Below are 15,150 nucleotides of genomic sequence, written 5' to 3'. Positions count from 1 at the left end.
GAAGGGAGATGGGTAGTTGAACGGGTGATCTGATGTGACCTTCTAGTTTCTATAGCTACTACGTGAATAGAGAAGCTAACTGGTTCATCTTTGAATGACCAAAATGCCCATGATTCTTGAAAAAAGGTAGACCATCAAATCGTAAATAAGTGAGAATGACTGTCGTAAAATCGTAAATTAACGAGAGAAAAACAAAAGTTAAAGTAGTTGAGGGAGTGGGGAAATGTGAACTGTTTTCGTAGCCGGTAAAATCATAAAAATATCGGATAATAATACGTTTCGTACCGGTACATATATAACATAACCCAAACCATCTTTTCCGTTGTCACATCTGTTGGTACCAAGCATTACTCATAAATGGCAATTCTTATCTTCTCTTTTCTTTTCTTTTGTTTTCCAAAGCATCGACAAAAACAAAGTACCGACTTGCATGGAAATTTCATAATGACTTGACTTGACTCCGTTGTATGAATTTGCGTCTAGTCCTTGGTGACGTTAACGTTTCCACCAAAAAGACAATTTGAAGAGAGAATATCTGGCGGGGGTACACTACAAACAATACGAGGTGAGGGTGGAAGTACAATGCCCAAATGCCGCGTTCTTTTTATATGATTTGTCGCTGTCTAAACCCGTGACTCAACCAATGCGTTTGAAAGGAAATCTTGCGGAGATGGGCGGGACCAACTATAACGTAAAATGAAAAATACTACTACAGAACGGGGTTTTTGTTTAAGAAACAGCTTAGTGGAGGGATTAGTAGGTTAATAAACAGTCGTGGAAAGTAATTAGTAATGTAATGAAAAGTTTAGTAAGGAGTTAATGGAGAGAGGTGATTATGATCAAGGTATTTTGTAGTGGTATTCATCACGTATATGTTGTTGAGCTCTTAAACTCTCCGGCTTCCGACTCTTTGTATCTCAGTTAAGAGGAAAGCAATTTAATTACATCACAAATAATTAATCATGTGATTAAGAAGCTATGAAGCACGGACACACCAGTATTGGTGTCGTGTCCGCGTCTGACGCGCGTCGGACACAGGACGTGCGTGGGACACCGACACGACGCGTGTACAAAAATCTGTACTCTATTTTACTAGTTGGGGTAATCTACTGTGTCATGGGAATTAGTATAATAATTAATTTTTCTACATATGGACTAATCTAACAGCATAAAATTGATTTTTCTTCGTATAATTGTGTGATTAATGTATTTGATATACCATAAGACTATGATTTTAGTATATATATAGAAACGTGTCCGTCCCCTGATGATTTTGAATTTTGGAGGTCCATGTATCCGTATCGTGTCGTGTCCGTGTCAGTGCTTCCCAACTAAGGAGAGACTCAAGACCTGACACACTGGTTGTACTAAAAAAATATTGGGTAATTTGGATACTTTCTATCCAGAAGCAAATATTAGCTTATACTAGGACTCGTGGATGAAAATATCTTCTCTCTAATAACAACAAAATTACTATATGTTGATGAATAACAAAGTTTTGATATGTAGCTGGTAAGTTGCAAACAAGAGCCAGAAAGTCGGAGCGGAGAACAGATGTGTCACTCATAAGTCTAATTCCAAAACAAAAACAAAAAAGCAACTTGGTTCACCACAACAAGTCTAGTCAGCAACATATACAAAGTCATCTCTTAGGTACTTAGGGTGAGTCTAGCGAATCAATTGTGTATGATGATAACGACCAAAATTGTGGTCTAAAACTAAAAAATCTGAAATCCTCGTTCTCTCTCCTCGAAAGCAGGTAAGGTGAGAGCAGATTTACAAATGGGCGAGTATTGGATCCTCGCTAAGAAAAAGAGAAAAACGAGGACGAAATCCTCGCTCCCTTTTTTTTTCTACTTTTTATGATTAATAAACAAAGCCTAAAAGTTGATCCATTATATATATTTTACAAATTTATTAAAATTTATAATAAAAATATTTAAAAATACTAACTCTTTAAAAAGGAATATAATATATTTTGGGCAAGGAAAAAATTCTCGCCTCTTCCTATTTTCCCTCCCTCACCACTAGTGACTAGACTAAGACCTCCCTCCTATGTGACGTGGCGCGACTGTACAAGTACCTCTTCCCTCCTCCACTAGACTCAGCCTTACTCAGAGATTCAAAGTGATTCCTAAACTGATATCAGAAAATTAAGGTGTATTTATCAAGCATAAACAAATATCATATGGAATTTTAATTGCGGGAAAGTTGATAGATTAAATCACACAAACCAGGAATCTTATGAAAACTAGACATACAAAAGGCGTTTGATAATGTTACTTGGCACACAATTAGCAATGAGTTGCACTGCTCAGGATTTGGAGAAAAATGGATCAACTAGATGCATTGGTGTGTATCTTCTGCACAACATTCTATGTTGGTGAATTGAAGCTCAACTCCAAGATTCAAGCCATATAAAGGGTTAAGGCAGGCTGATCCACTCTCTCCTTTCTTGTTCATATTAGTTGCAAAGATTTTGTTAAAGCTCATGAAGGGTGCAGTACAAATCAACATGATATCAGGATTCTTAATAAACAGTATACAAATTTCACATTTACAAAAAACTGATAATACTTTGGTCTTTGTCCATGGATATGAAGAAGAAGCTGAAAATCTAGTTATCGTTTTGCAAATATTTGAAGATATAACTAGATTGAGAATAAATATCAACCATAGTTCAGTCAAAGCATTGGAACTGATCACAAGATAGAAGCCATTGCAGAAATTCTTAAATGCAAGATTGAAACGCTACCTTTGAAGTATTTAGGTATGTCTGTGGGAGCAATTACAAAAAACTCTTCAATACAGGACTTAGTAATAGAGAAATTTTAAAAGAAATTGGCTCCTTGGAAGAGAAAGTTTTTCAATAAAGTAGGGAGATTGTTATTGATCAACACAACATTCTCAAGTATACCAATTTACTACATGTCAATGTTCCAGATGTCGGTATTAGTAGAAAAGAAAATCAATCAAATTATGAGGAATTTTATGTGGGGCTCAACAACTGAAAAATATAAAATCAGTTGGGTAGTTTGGTAAAGGCTTGTTAACTAAAGGAGCTTGGAGGTTTAGGTATAAGAAATCTGAAACTAATCAAGAAAGCATTATTAGCCAAATGGACTTGGAGGTTTGCAAAAGATTAAAAAAAAATTGTTAAGAAGAGTTATTCACGAAAAGATGAATCAAAGCCAGAAGCATTATGGGTCAAAGATTCAAATTATAAAGCTCGGGGAAGAGGAATGTGGAATAACATTCAAAAACAAAAAGAGATTTTTGAACAACTTTCCACTATACAACTCAACAAAAGAGATGAAGTCAGTTACTGGAGGGACAAATGGGCAGGAAATCAAGCTTTACATCCCAAGTTTCCAAATATTTTCAAGATTGCAACTTTAAAAGAAGTAACTATAAAAGAGATGATCTATAATAAAACATGCTTGCATTATTTGAAGATTTGGGCTCCCCGCCAAATTTAAATGATGAGACAAAAGATAGTAATAGTTATGTCAGAAACAAGTTCTTGCATAGTTATAGAGTTCTCTGAATACTCCCTCCGTCCCACTGTTAAGTGACCTAGTTCAAATTTGCACAATGTTTAAGACAAGCAATGGAAAAGAATATTTTTAAGCATATTTTATAATTATACCCTTATAGATAATAATTAGTGAAATTTTGAAATGATTTATCTCTCGAATTATATCATTGATGTTCGCAAACTTTATATCATTGAAAAGGATTTTAAAACACCTACGTATCGAATATAAATATGCCTATCAAATTATGCATATTTCATATATTTCTTATAATCAATTAAAAGGATAATTTAAGAAATATCTCCTTGTTTAGTGATATAGGTCACTTAACAATGGGACAAAATCTAAAAGTAAATAGGTCACTTAATAGGGGGACGGAGGGAGTATTAATTTTGAGTAAGTAAATCTACACTGGTTGATCTAGGAGTTGGACCTACTTCTGGATGTAAAGAAGAAAAATAAGAAAAAGTTGAAGATATTGGAACTGCTGGTGCTCATCTTCCTCTTCCACCACCACCACGAGGACCTCCATCACCACCTCCTCGCATACCACCAACATTACTTCCATTACCACCTTGATTAGACATTGTTATTGACAAAAAAAGAAAACCAGAGAAGGGAGATCTTATAAATATTTTCTTAGTATGAGAGAAAGATTTGAAGAGAGAGCAAAAGATTGAGTCGAGAGGAAGGGGATATGTAGCTAAAGTAGGGTTGTCAATGGGTCTGGGTCCTCTTGGGTATCAATGGACACGAAAACAGACCCTACTTATAAAGGTCTGGTCTGGTTCCGAAATGCGTGGAGCCAAAACCAGACCCGTTAGATTTTTCATAACTAGTTAGTAACCGAGCTCGGTTGGTTCGCAAAAATTTCTAAAACTAGTTAGTAACCGAACTCTACACATAATACAAAAAAAAAATGTAACCGAACTGTGTTATTTTTCCTACTATGTTGAGTTATGATATAACCGAACTTTACCTACCTTGTTCGGTTGGTTCGCAAAAATTTCTAAAACTATCTAGTAACTGAACTCTACCTATATTCCAGAAAGAATTTTTTTTTTCCAATGTAACCGAACTGTGTTATTTTGCCTACTATGTTGGGTTTCAATTTAACCGAACTTGTTCCACTATGTTCGGTTTGTTCGCAAAAAATCTTGACAAACCGAACTCTTCACTAATTGCATACATGTGGAGTTCGGTTAGATATGTTGTTGGGTTAAAGTTTGCGAGCCAACCGAACATTACTCTCTAAGTCCTATAAACAAAGTTCGGTAACCTGCGTGTATGGAAAAGGTAACCGAACAACTAAAAACCTCCATTAAAGAAAAAGTTCTGTAACCTGCGTATATGGAAAAGGTAATCGAACTACACTTTCAGATGAGTTCGGTAACCTGTTCTTCACATAAGGTAACCGAACAAGCCCAAATCTACCCTAAAAATTTACAGTTTTTTGAAAATTTGGAGCAATTCAACCAACATTATCTAAGTTTGAAACATACCTGGGTACCCAAATACTCTTCCTTCGGTTGTGGTTGGTAAAATCCTTTGTTTTTCATGTTTTCCTTCTTCATCTTCTCCAACTTTACTCTCTCAATAATTCTGCTTAATCATTTTACTAATCACTACGCTAACTATTATTAACACTAACTAACACTAACTAATCATTACCAAAAAATTAATCAAGAAAGTAATTTAGGTATTAATATAAATATTTAGATAAGGGATGACCTAAATTTATTTCTAATGTCTTTACCCAAAATAAAATCATGGTCCCAAAAAAATCGTTCATTTCATTGGTCCATAATTGGGCTATGAAATTTGGCCCACCTCTAACTTTTTCCCTTTTCTTCAACTACATACCGACTTACGCAGAAATTTCACAGTGGGTGACTTGACTCAATTGTATGAATTTGCATCTAGTCCTTGTTGACCTTAATATTCTCATTAAAAGACAATTTTAATCGTGGGCAGGCTATAAAACAAAAAAAAAAATACGAGGTTAGGTAAGAGTGGCATGGCACAGTAGAAAACTACGATGTATAATCTTCCCTGCCGCATCCTGTTTCTCTAGGATTCGTCATTGTCTCACCAACAAATACGCTTGAAAACCTTTAGGTATCGGGTCCATGTGGATGAATAAAAAAATAAGTACCTAGATAGAAAATAGGGATAACTGCATAATGGTCATACTTTTTATAATTCGTTCATAAAATAATTATATTTTTGTATTTCGATTACAAAATGGTTACACTTCCATCTGATTTAACATTTTTGAATAAAACGGTGTTAATTATTCCCATAATACCCTCCTCCAAAATACCCTCTTCATTTAATAAATTGGTTTATATGGTGATGGTGGAAGCTTAACAATCTTCACTAAACCCCAGAGGGGAAGCGATGAATCCTTTGGGTGAATGCGGTTTAACGATCCTGAATGCGTTCTAACGAACCTGAATGCGATGTAACGATTGTAAGCGGCGGCACCACCACCACTTACAAATAGCACCACCGTCAAAAAAACTATAATGAAGGTAGAATTTGAAGTTATATATGGAAGAATAAATAAGAAGGATAGATAGGTAATTTCATTATCATATTTAACTGTAAGTCACCACTTAACTCTCTATCTAACGGAAGTATGACCATTTTGTTAATAGTTTGTAACAGTATGACTATTTTGTAAATCGGGTCTTAATAGTATGACTGTTTTGCAATTTTTCCTAGAAAATACATGCATTATAGGGGTTTTAGTTTAATAAATAGTGTAGTTGAAGGATTACTAAAAATGATGGCAAATAAAAGCAGTGGAGAAGTGTAATCACTGAGAGAAGAGGTTTAATGAGGAGTTAAGACCCGATTAAGTGCAAAACAAGAGTTATAATTGCAAAATAAGTCAAACATTTTTCAACACTAAATTAAGTGCTCAATCTGAAATTCTTTTGCAAACCTAACTAAGAAAGTTCAAAATTATTCATACAATATAGAATTTTTCCCGCCAAACTTCACCATTTATGTCTTTGATCGTTAACTTAAATTCAATCGGATCTAGACAAAACAGACCCGTAGAACCAAGAAACAAAAATGCTTAGTTAGTTCAAGTCCCAACAATACCGAAAAATACCTGCAAGGACAACATATGTTGCCTCTACAAATCAACTCAAACCATGATCAGACCTAAACTTCCCTAACAAAGGTTGTATTTTAGGATGACAACTAAAAAATAGTGAATAAACACTTTACATGTATATCACAATTGAACACAAACTCAAAAGCGTTAGGACTTCAAACTGCAGAACAAAGTTAAAAGTATGTCAATAGATTTCTGAAGCTGTGAAAAAATAGATAAAGGGACCATGTAACACGAAATTCAGACTAGTGAAGAGATTTTAGGGTAAATGAGTATCAATGCTTACCACAGAGGGTCGGATTCCTCCTACTGCAGTATAGAGGAAGTTCTCCAAAAGGTATTCATTCATTTTATCCATTAGGTTTAAAATTACACAAAAAAAGGATGAAATTCTGATTTCGATGATGATGAACTTGGCCAATACTTCATAAATGATATCAAGTAAAGCACCCATGTGTTGTGTCTCTGGTTCACATACGACGAAGAACGTCGTTCCTGCAAAGCAAATCAACATCAATACAATGACTTTGTTCAGTTCTTAATACACAGTAGAACAAAATAAGTTACTAAAGTATACTTCATATTCCCTCCTTAACATAAGGTCAAGTCAATGATTCACAAAGCAGTATGAAGATAAGGTCAAGTCAGTACATTAGCGCAAACTAATACAATTATAACTCTTGTGTTAAAAATATTTGGACAAATTCTAGATCAATGCTTATTCTCACTCATCAATGTTTCTTCTTTTCTGCGTATCATATAATTTTCTCAGCTAATTTCCTAGTAGTCATTAATAAGATTCTAATTCTTGTTATAGAGACTAGAATTATCTATATAAGTCGTGAGTTGAAAGAAAAATCACTCACACAAAGGATAAGGCCGGGGTGTAGTAATTTTTTATTTTTTTTTATACCAACAAATAGTAGAAATAATTTTGACACAGGCACACAGGAAATAGTAGAAATCTCTGACTTTACGTTCAACAATTATTCATTTTGGTCAATTGAATGGAACCGACGTAACAAAGACGCATCTACTTTTAGAAAAGTTGGGGTGTCAAGTAGTAATTGCTGGGGTATACTGGCACCGGCTAGCCAATAATGTGATAGAAATCACTGTCTGCTTTTACGGAGGAAAGAGGTGATCACAAATGAATGGAGGAGAGTGGACAGAGTAGCCATCGAAGACTCATTTTATTCCACATTCATAGTTCTGCTCTCCACACTTTCAAATTTCTCTCAAGAAACACCATCATCTTCATTCATTTCTTCTTCATTGTTTCTCCATCTGCTTGAAATTTTTCATAATGGCCGCGGAAGGAATTCTTGTTAACGGGGTCACTGAAATCATTAAGAAGGTACTACCTGTTATTGCTCAACAGATTTCTTTGGCATGGGGTGTAAAAGACGACTTAAGGAAGCTCAAGGATACCCTGGAGTCAATTCAAGCTCTAATCTCTGATGCCGAGAAGAAACAAGTAAATTATGATACTGTGAAACTTTGGTTGAGAAGGCTTAAAGATGTTGTTTATGATGCAGACGACGTTATGGATGAGTTCGTTTATGAAACCATGCGTCGTCATGCAGTGGGAGGCCAATTTAAACACAAAGTACGAGCTCTCGTTTTATCTTCCAACCCACTTGTATTTAAATTCAAGATGGCACGTAAAATTCGAGCCCTCAATGTAAGGTTAGATCAGATCTACAAAGACAGTAAAATGTATAAGTTGCAAAATATTACCCAAAACAATCCGACTGGGGTTTTGCAAAGTAACCGGTTGACTTCATCCGTTGGTGGGGCTGATTCAATATTTTTAGGGAGGGAGGCTGCAAAATCAGACATAATAAAGATATTGATCAGCAAGCCTTCGCCGTCATCATCATCTGGGATTTCTTCTCAACCAGAGATATCCACTTTATCCATAGTGGGTATGGGTGGACTGGGTAAGACTACGGTAGCTCAAATGGTCTACAATGATGACTCCATCGTGAGAAACTTTGAGCTAAGAGCTTGGGTTTGTGTTTCTGATCCTTTTGATATCCATAAGATTTTAAGAGATATCATCGAGTCGATTACTAGAAACAAATGTGAGAATCCATCAAATGTCGACGTATCGGCAAACCAAGTCAAGGAAAATTTGATCGGTAAGAAATATTTGCTGGTGCTCGACGATTTGTGGAATGAAGCTGTTACAGATTGGGAAAATCTGAAGAGCTACCTAAGCTATGGCGGCATCGGCAGCAAGATATTAGTCACTACACGCAGTCGAAATGTTGCATCTGTTGTTGGTGGTGATGTTCATGATCTGGAAAAGTTATCAAAAGATGCTTGTTGGTCCATTATCAAGAAGAAAGTATTGTCCCAAGGTGGAGCAGTGCTGACAAAGAAAATGACAGATATTGGAACTGAGATAGCAAGGAAATGTGATGGCTTACCCCTTGTGGCGAATTCACTTGGAAGTTTATTGCGTTCAAGAAGAGACGAAAGCTATTGGCAGTCAATCGTAGACGACATCGCTGATCGTATGCGAGGTACAACTGAACATGAAAAAGTCATTTCAATATTAAAACTGAGCTATGATAATTTATCGCCTCCTCTGAAACAATGTTTTTCATACTGCTGTATTTTCCCGAAAGACTGGGAAATAAATAGAGAAATGTTAATTCGATTATGGATGGCAGAAGGATTCCTTTTGTCATCAAGTGGAGGAGAAAGTATATCTCTTGAAGATATTGGTAATGAATATTTTGAGTATTTGGTGTGGAGTTCGTTCTTCCAGGATGTGCAGAAGGATCATGAGTCGGGTGACATTTGGAAATGTAAGATGCATGATTTGGTGCATGATCTTGCAACGAGTGTTGTAGATCCTAATGAATTTAGAATTGCGAAGGTAAGAGATGACAAGGAAGATGTTTCAGAAGTTCGACGATTACAACTGCTAATTGATGAAGGACAGAGTTTGGCATCTCCTACAGTATTATCAAATGCTGTGAAACTGCGTACAATTGTTGCTCTTGAACCAGATAATATTTCGCATGTCAGTTCTTTCTTTCAATGTAGGCGTTTACGAGTACTATGTCCTCTCGATGGCTGGCGTGGATGCTCACTCTCTTCTAGGAGCATGTCTGCTTCATCGATTTCTAAGCTGAAGCATCTGAGGTACCTTGACCTCTCAGACATGGATTTATCTCCTGAGGTATCTTTAAATCATTCTTACAATCTGCAAATACTCATACTTCTTGGATGCAAAAACGTTCCTAGCTGTCTTCTAAATAAGATTGGATCTTTGAAGAGTTTGAGGCATCTTGATATCTCGTTTTCGGATATTAAATCTATACCAGAAAATATTGGGTCCTTGGAACATCTATGTTTCCTTGATCTTTCATTTACAAAAATATCAAAGTTACCAGATTCAATCACTTATATGACCAGTTTAAGGACGTTGAGGTTACGTGGATGTTATTATTTAGATGCCTTACCAAGTGAGCTAGGAGCACTGACACGATTGCGGTGTCTTGATTTGAGTGATATTTCCATCCAAGAATTGCCTGAATCATGCATTAGCAACCTCTGCAATTTGGAGATGGTGAAATTAGGATGGAAGTGTGAGCTTCCAAAGGAAATTAAGAATTGGCCGAAATTGAGAATTTTTGCTCACTCTAGAGAAGATGATGTAATGCCTAGAGGTATAGAAAGGCTCACTTGCCTTGAAAAATTGGATTACAATGCTAGAAAAGAAAATGAGATCTGTGGAAGTCCCAGTAATAAGAGTTACGGTGGCATTGAAGAGTTAGCAGGCTTAAACTCCCTTCGGGTGTTAGAGATCAGAAAACTTGAAAATGTGAGAGGTGGAATGGAATATGCAGAAACAGCAAAGTTAAAGGACAAGCAACATCTTCGAGAATTACATCTGGAATGGGGTTCCACAGGTGGTGATGATGACCAAGTACGGAGTAGTAGAAGTGTAAAAGATACTGCGGTGTTGGATGGTCTCCAGCCTCACTCAAATTTGAAAGAATTGAGAATAAAGGGATTCTCAGGTTTAAAGCTTCCAAAGTGGATGATGGGTTGTTCATTATCTAACTTCCTTCCGAATTTGGTGGTAATAAAATTCACAGATTTCAATAATTGTGAGCAGTTTCCAGCTCTGGGCATGCTCCAATTTCTTAGGTATCTTTGGATCGAGAGAATGAAATCAATCAAGCGTCTGGGTGAAGAATTCTATTATCAACAAGAAAACAGAGAAGAAGAAGAAAGCAGTAGTAGTGATACTGCAAAGAGATCCTCATTATTCCCTTCGCTAGTTTGGTTGGGTATCGAATTGGAAAACTTAGAAGAATGGGTTGCTCCTCCTTTTTCTTTTTCTTCTTCTTGTTTTCCTTCTCTTGAGATAATGGATATCACAAACTGTAAACGATTGAGAAGCACACCACCGATGACTTCGATTTCTTCTCTGAAGAGATTGTATTTAACGGGTACCGATGATAATACAGTGAACTCATTATTCTATAGAGGAGGAGGAGAAGGATGTCTGCCCTCTCTCACATCCATTAAAATATGGGATTCTCCAAATCTAATATATTTACCACCATTGGGCGCACTACTCCAACGCAGTACTTCGAATTTTTGGTCCCTTCAAATTAGGTGTTGCTCAAATTTTCAAGGTTTTCGTGATGATGGTGATAATCGAAACAACAACAACAAGAGTTCTATTCGTTCACTGTGTCTACAAGATTGTCCTGCTTTAACATCTCTACCGGATTTACGATTATGTACTTCTCTCCGGGAATTAACAATCTGGAAATGCGACAAACTTGAGAATAAGGAGTCAATACCGTATGATCTTAAGAAGTACCTCACGTTTCTTGATGTACTCAAAGTTGATTTCATCCAAAGAGACGAGGGTGTTCCGGATGTCTCTTCTCCGGATGACTTAACTAATTTGATGGAGAAGAAGAAGAAGTAGATTTGGTCGATAGGAACTCATCTCTTCTTCTAGAATTACCAACAGGTCCCTTTTCTCTCCCTCTCTCTGTCTTTATATAAAATGCCATCTTGTTTATATGCGTTAGTAAACAGTCTTTGCCATATAAATTGCGTTTCTTTGGATCTTTCATTTCCAAATTCTAATTAACTGAGATTTAATTCGTCTTCCCTTTGAAGAATTCACGGTTGTATGCAAACAAGGTTACTTTGCTTATGAATTTTATTGGTCCACCAGGTTGGTTGGATCGATGGCGAGGAATCAACAAGCAACCAGGCATGCTTCTTAATTTTGCTCTTGAAATTCTGCAACCAAAACTCACTTCGAATCAAGGTTTTGAAAACAAAAATCAGATTAAACTCACTTCGAATCAAGGTTTTGAAAACAAAAATCAGATTTGTAAAAGAGAACGAACAAAGTTTTTAGAAAAGCTTTCTCAAAGTTTTGTTTATAAAATCATCAGATCTAATAATAAAAAGAGTAAAATGAAAAAAGCAAATAGAGAATTTATCCTCCTTAGGATCGATTGTTGATGAAGCTTTGTCCGGATTTCATTTTCTTATCAATCTCTTCATCTCCGTTTGTTTCTGCTTTTCTCTCTTATTAACAAATATTCTCTTCAACCATCACCAGATTCGGCAGCAGCTTCAACTTTATTCGATTTGTAACCTAAGAATCAATAGAGAAGAAACTCATAGTAGAGAAGGAATCGAAGAAGAAATTTTGCGGCGTGTGAAGAAATATAATTTTAGAAATTCTGGGTGTGGGAGAAAGTTTACCCAAAAGAATGGGTGTGCGCCTGAACTTTTCTGAGCGTGGGTTTCACAGTGGAAGAAATCTGTAAAATGGGTTTGGCTGTAGTTTTCACTTTCTAATTTCGTAACTAGTGAGAGAGTGGCCCAATTAACTAAGGTCACATAAGCCCAACACGGCAAAACCTATGCCCAGCACAGTTGCACAAGTTGCAACCATATCAGTGAGGGCCGGTAATACCCGATATGGCGAACCAAAAGCACAATTTTTCAACTACTCCGTATTTCTTAGGTGTTCCCATGGTGAAAGTAGTTGGATGTTCACATCATAGCCGCACAGTTCACCTGCCGGCAGAGTGGCAGAAGCTTGCAAAAACGATCCCATTCGATGGCTTTTCTATTTCTCTAAATAATTTATTTTTCTCTCGACTTGCAAAGAAAGTTCTCACTTTTTCTCCGGTTGTTCAAAGTTTATGAACTATCAAACAACAATGCCATTTGTCTCCTTTGGATTGAAAAACTAGCATTCAAGTTTTTAGAGAGCTATTAGGGTTGGTCGGCCGATCAATCAACATACTTCATTAAGCCTTCTCACGTCTAGACAATATAGGCCTACTGGATTCAGTCTAGAGTTTCCTCTTGCTGCCCCTTCTTCGTGGGGCACCACCACCCAATGGAGGAACAAAATAGGGGGACAACCTGTAAAGGGTAAATTGGTAATTATGAAAGAAAATATTTGAGTTCTTTTAGTCGAGTAGTTCAGCTGACGGCATTAAGCGCAGAACTCCTTGACCTTTGTTCTTGTAATCTAAGATTCTCTTCTCGTAAATCATCATTTTGACGGATTAAATTCGCACGCTCTTTTTCTTCTCTATTTCTTTCAATTAGTAATTTTTGCCTAAGTTCTGCAATCGTCATATTTCCTTCACTCGCTGTAATTGGTTCTTCGTTCCAAATTCTCTGTCTTTCGTCTGTTGAATCTGTCATTGTAGTATGAACACTCACTCTATCATAATCTATATCATTATTCTATCCTTGTCCTCGCTGAGGTCCAATTGGAATTTCTGTTCTTTGATGTTCATCCACTCTTTCTTCTTCTTGCTCAAGATTTGTAATTCGTCTTCGTTCAGCAATTCTGTTACTTCTTCTAGTCGCCATTCCTTGTTCCACAACAGATTCAATCTTTGCCATTTCTAAATTTTTAGATCTCACTTTTTTCCTTTAAATCTATGATATACTTTCAGGAATTATCATCCAGAGTTGATGTCTAGCGCCAAAAATGTAGTTGTAAGTTTTCTTACAACTACACTTCTCTTAAACTAAACCAATTTCTAAGTGATCATTATGAATTATTATTTGATTAATTGAAGATTGAGAATGTTTACAAGATAGATTCAAGTATTACAACAATTCTACTTGAGACCTAGATTCACTTTCTCTCTCTCTCCATATTTCTTGACCAAGACTTCTCCTAGAATCCTCTCAGAAACAATGATCTCTCTCCTTTATATAGGATTTTATATAGTGGATGACAGGTAAGAAACCCATTATTTTCGGGATCACTACGCGACACATTCGCTCATATACAATCGCTCATCTTCTCATAGCATACTTCTTCGCATAATTCTTCACACTTTACTCGTGACTTTGCTGACATCATCTGATACGTCATCTCAACTTTGATGTGTGCGATGCTCTTCGCTTAGGTTGTATTCTTTACTTCGCGTAGTTATTAGCGTGTGCGATATTTAACTCCTACAATTTTCTACCAACAGAAGCCTATATGTTTTGTTTCCCCTCTTTGAAAATGTGAGGCACTTTGCGTTTTTATGGCTTTCAGAATTTACCGTTCTTTGTAGACTGTGAAAAATGCAGAAGCTAGCAATGTACTATATACAAATTAACCAACCAAACATGTATGGTAACTTTATCATTTTGGATTTATCCGGTCTTATACTTTATCTTTTCTGGACACCATCATGACTGGTGTATGCATAAACTTTACTTTTTAACTTTAACAAAATTCCTTCTGGGTCATCTGTTGCTAATTGTATATGCATGTATATATCCAGACACCATCCTGTTAACCATCTCTCTCCAGTACAATAATTCCTTGCACACTTTTCATGAATGGTCGGTGGGAAGTAGACTGTAGCAAATAATTTCATTTCATACTGTTGGTCGATTTGAAAGAACATTTATCTCAGTAAGAAATGCGTTACAGACATGCAAGTACTGGAGCTACTTTGGTCGACTTGGTGGATGCTCTAGGAATCAGGACATCCAATATAAACTGATCTAGTTTGCTGTGAACTGCACATATATACCGCTGTGATTAGCATGACAAGTTACCATGACGAGTATCTTGTGAACACAAGATTTGATGAGCTTCAGATTTTCCCTAGGCATTATAGTGACCTTTATCGGGCCGCATGATATATGTCAAGATGTTCTTCTTTTACCCCAAAATCCATGCACTATTTAGCTAGGAGCAGCTTAATTAAGAAGAAGGATATATCTTGGAACATCACCATTGGAACTTCCATACATGAAATAGTCTGACCAAATTCCTAATTCGTATTTATTTGATTTCAGGCTTTTAAAGCACTACTAACAGCTGTATCGTCTAATGACCAATTTTCTGCTCTTGGAGAACTCATGTACCAGGTATCTATGCAGTTTCGAGCTCCACGGAGTTAAATTTCTAAATCGTGTTTCTAAAGTAAGAAGAGTCGTCTCTAGTAGTTT

The 15,150-nt window shown here is 36.3% G+C and overlaps 1 protein-coding gene across 4 annotated transcripts; it reads left to right on the top strand.

Moving 5' to 3' along the window:
* The first annotated feature begins 7,831 nt into the window (after positions 1 to 7,831).
* LOC113310219 (putative disease resistance protein RGA3) lies at positions 7,832 to 12,679 on the top strand. 4 transcript variants are annotated; one of them, XR_003341021.1, is made up of 3 exons: positions 7,832 to 11,677; positions 11,888 to 11,926; positions 12,284 to 12,679. XR_003341021.1 is itself a non-coding variant. In XM_026558817.1 (2 exons), exon 1 carries the CDS (start codon positions 7,973 to 7,975, stop codon positions 11,630 to 11,632), a length of 3,660 nt encoding a protein of 1,219 aa, XP_026414602.1. In that variant the 5' UTR covers positions 7,832 to 7,972; the 3' UTR covers positions 11,633 to 11,677; positions 11,888 to 12,277. The 4 variants fall into 4 exon arrangements, 2 of the variants coding, with proteins under 2 accessions (XP_026414602.1, XP_026414603.1); XR_003341020.1 differs by lacking the exon at positions 12,284 to 12,679 and adding an exon at positions 12,026 to 12,277 and having other exon boundaries at positions 11,888 to 11,983; XM_026558817.1 differs by lacking the exon at positions 12,284 to 12,679 and having other exon boundaries at positions 11,888 to 12,277.
* The last annotated feature ends 2,471 nt before the right edge of the window (positions 12,680 to 15,150 follow it).

This window comes from Papaver somniferum, chromosome 9 (genome assembly GCF_003573695.1).
Source record: "Papaver somniferum cultivar HN1 chromosome 9, ASM357369v1, whole genome shotgun sequence".
Taxonomy (NCBI): domain Eukaryota; kingdom Viridiplantae; phylum Streptophyta; class Magnoliopsida; order Ranunculales; family Papaveraceae; genus Papaver; species Papaver somniferum.
The sequence above is the reverse complement of the archived record's forward strand: the minus strand, read 5'-3'. Positions and strand labels throughout refer to the sequence as shown.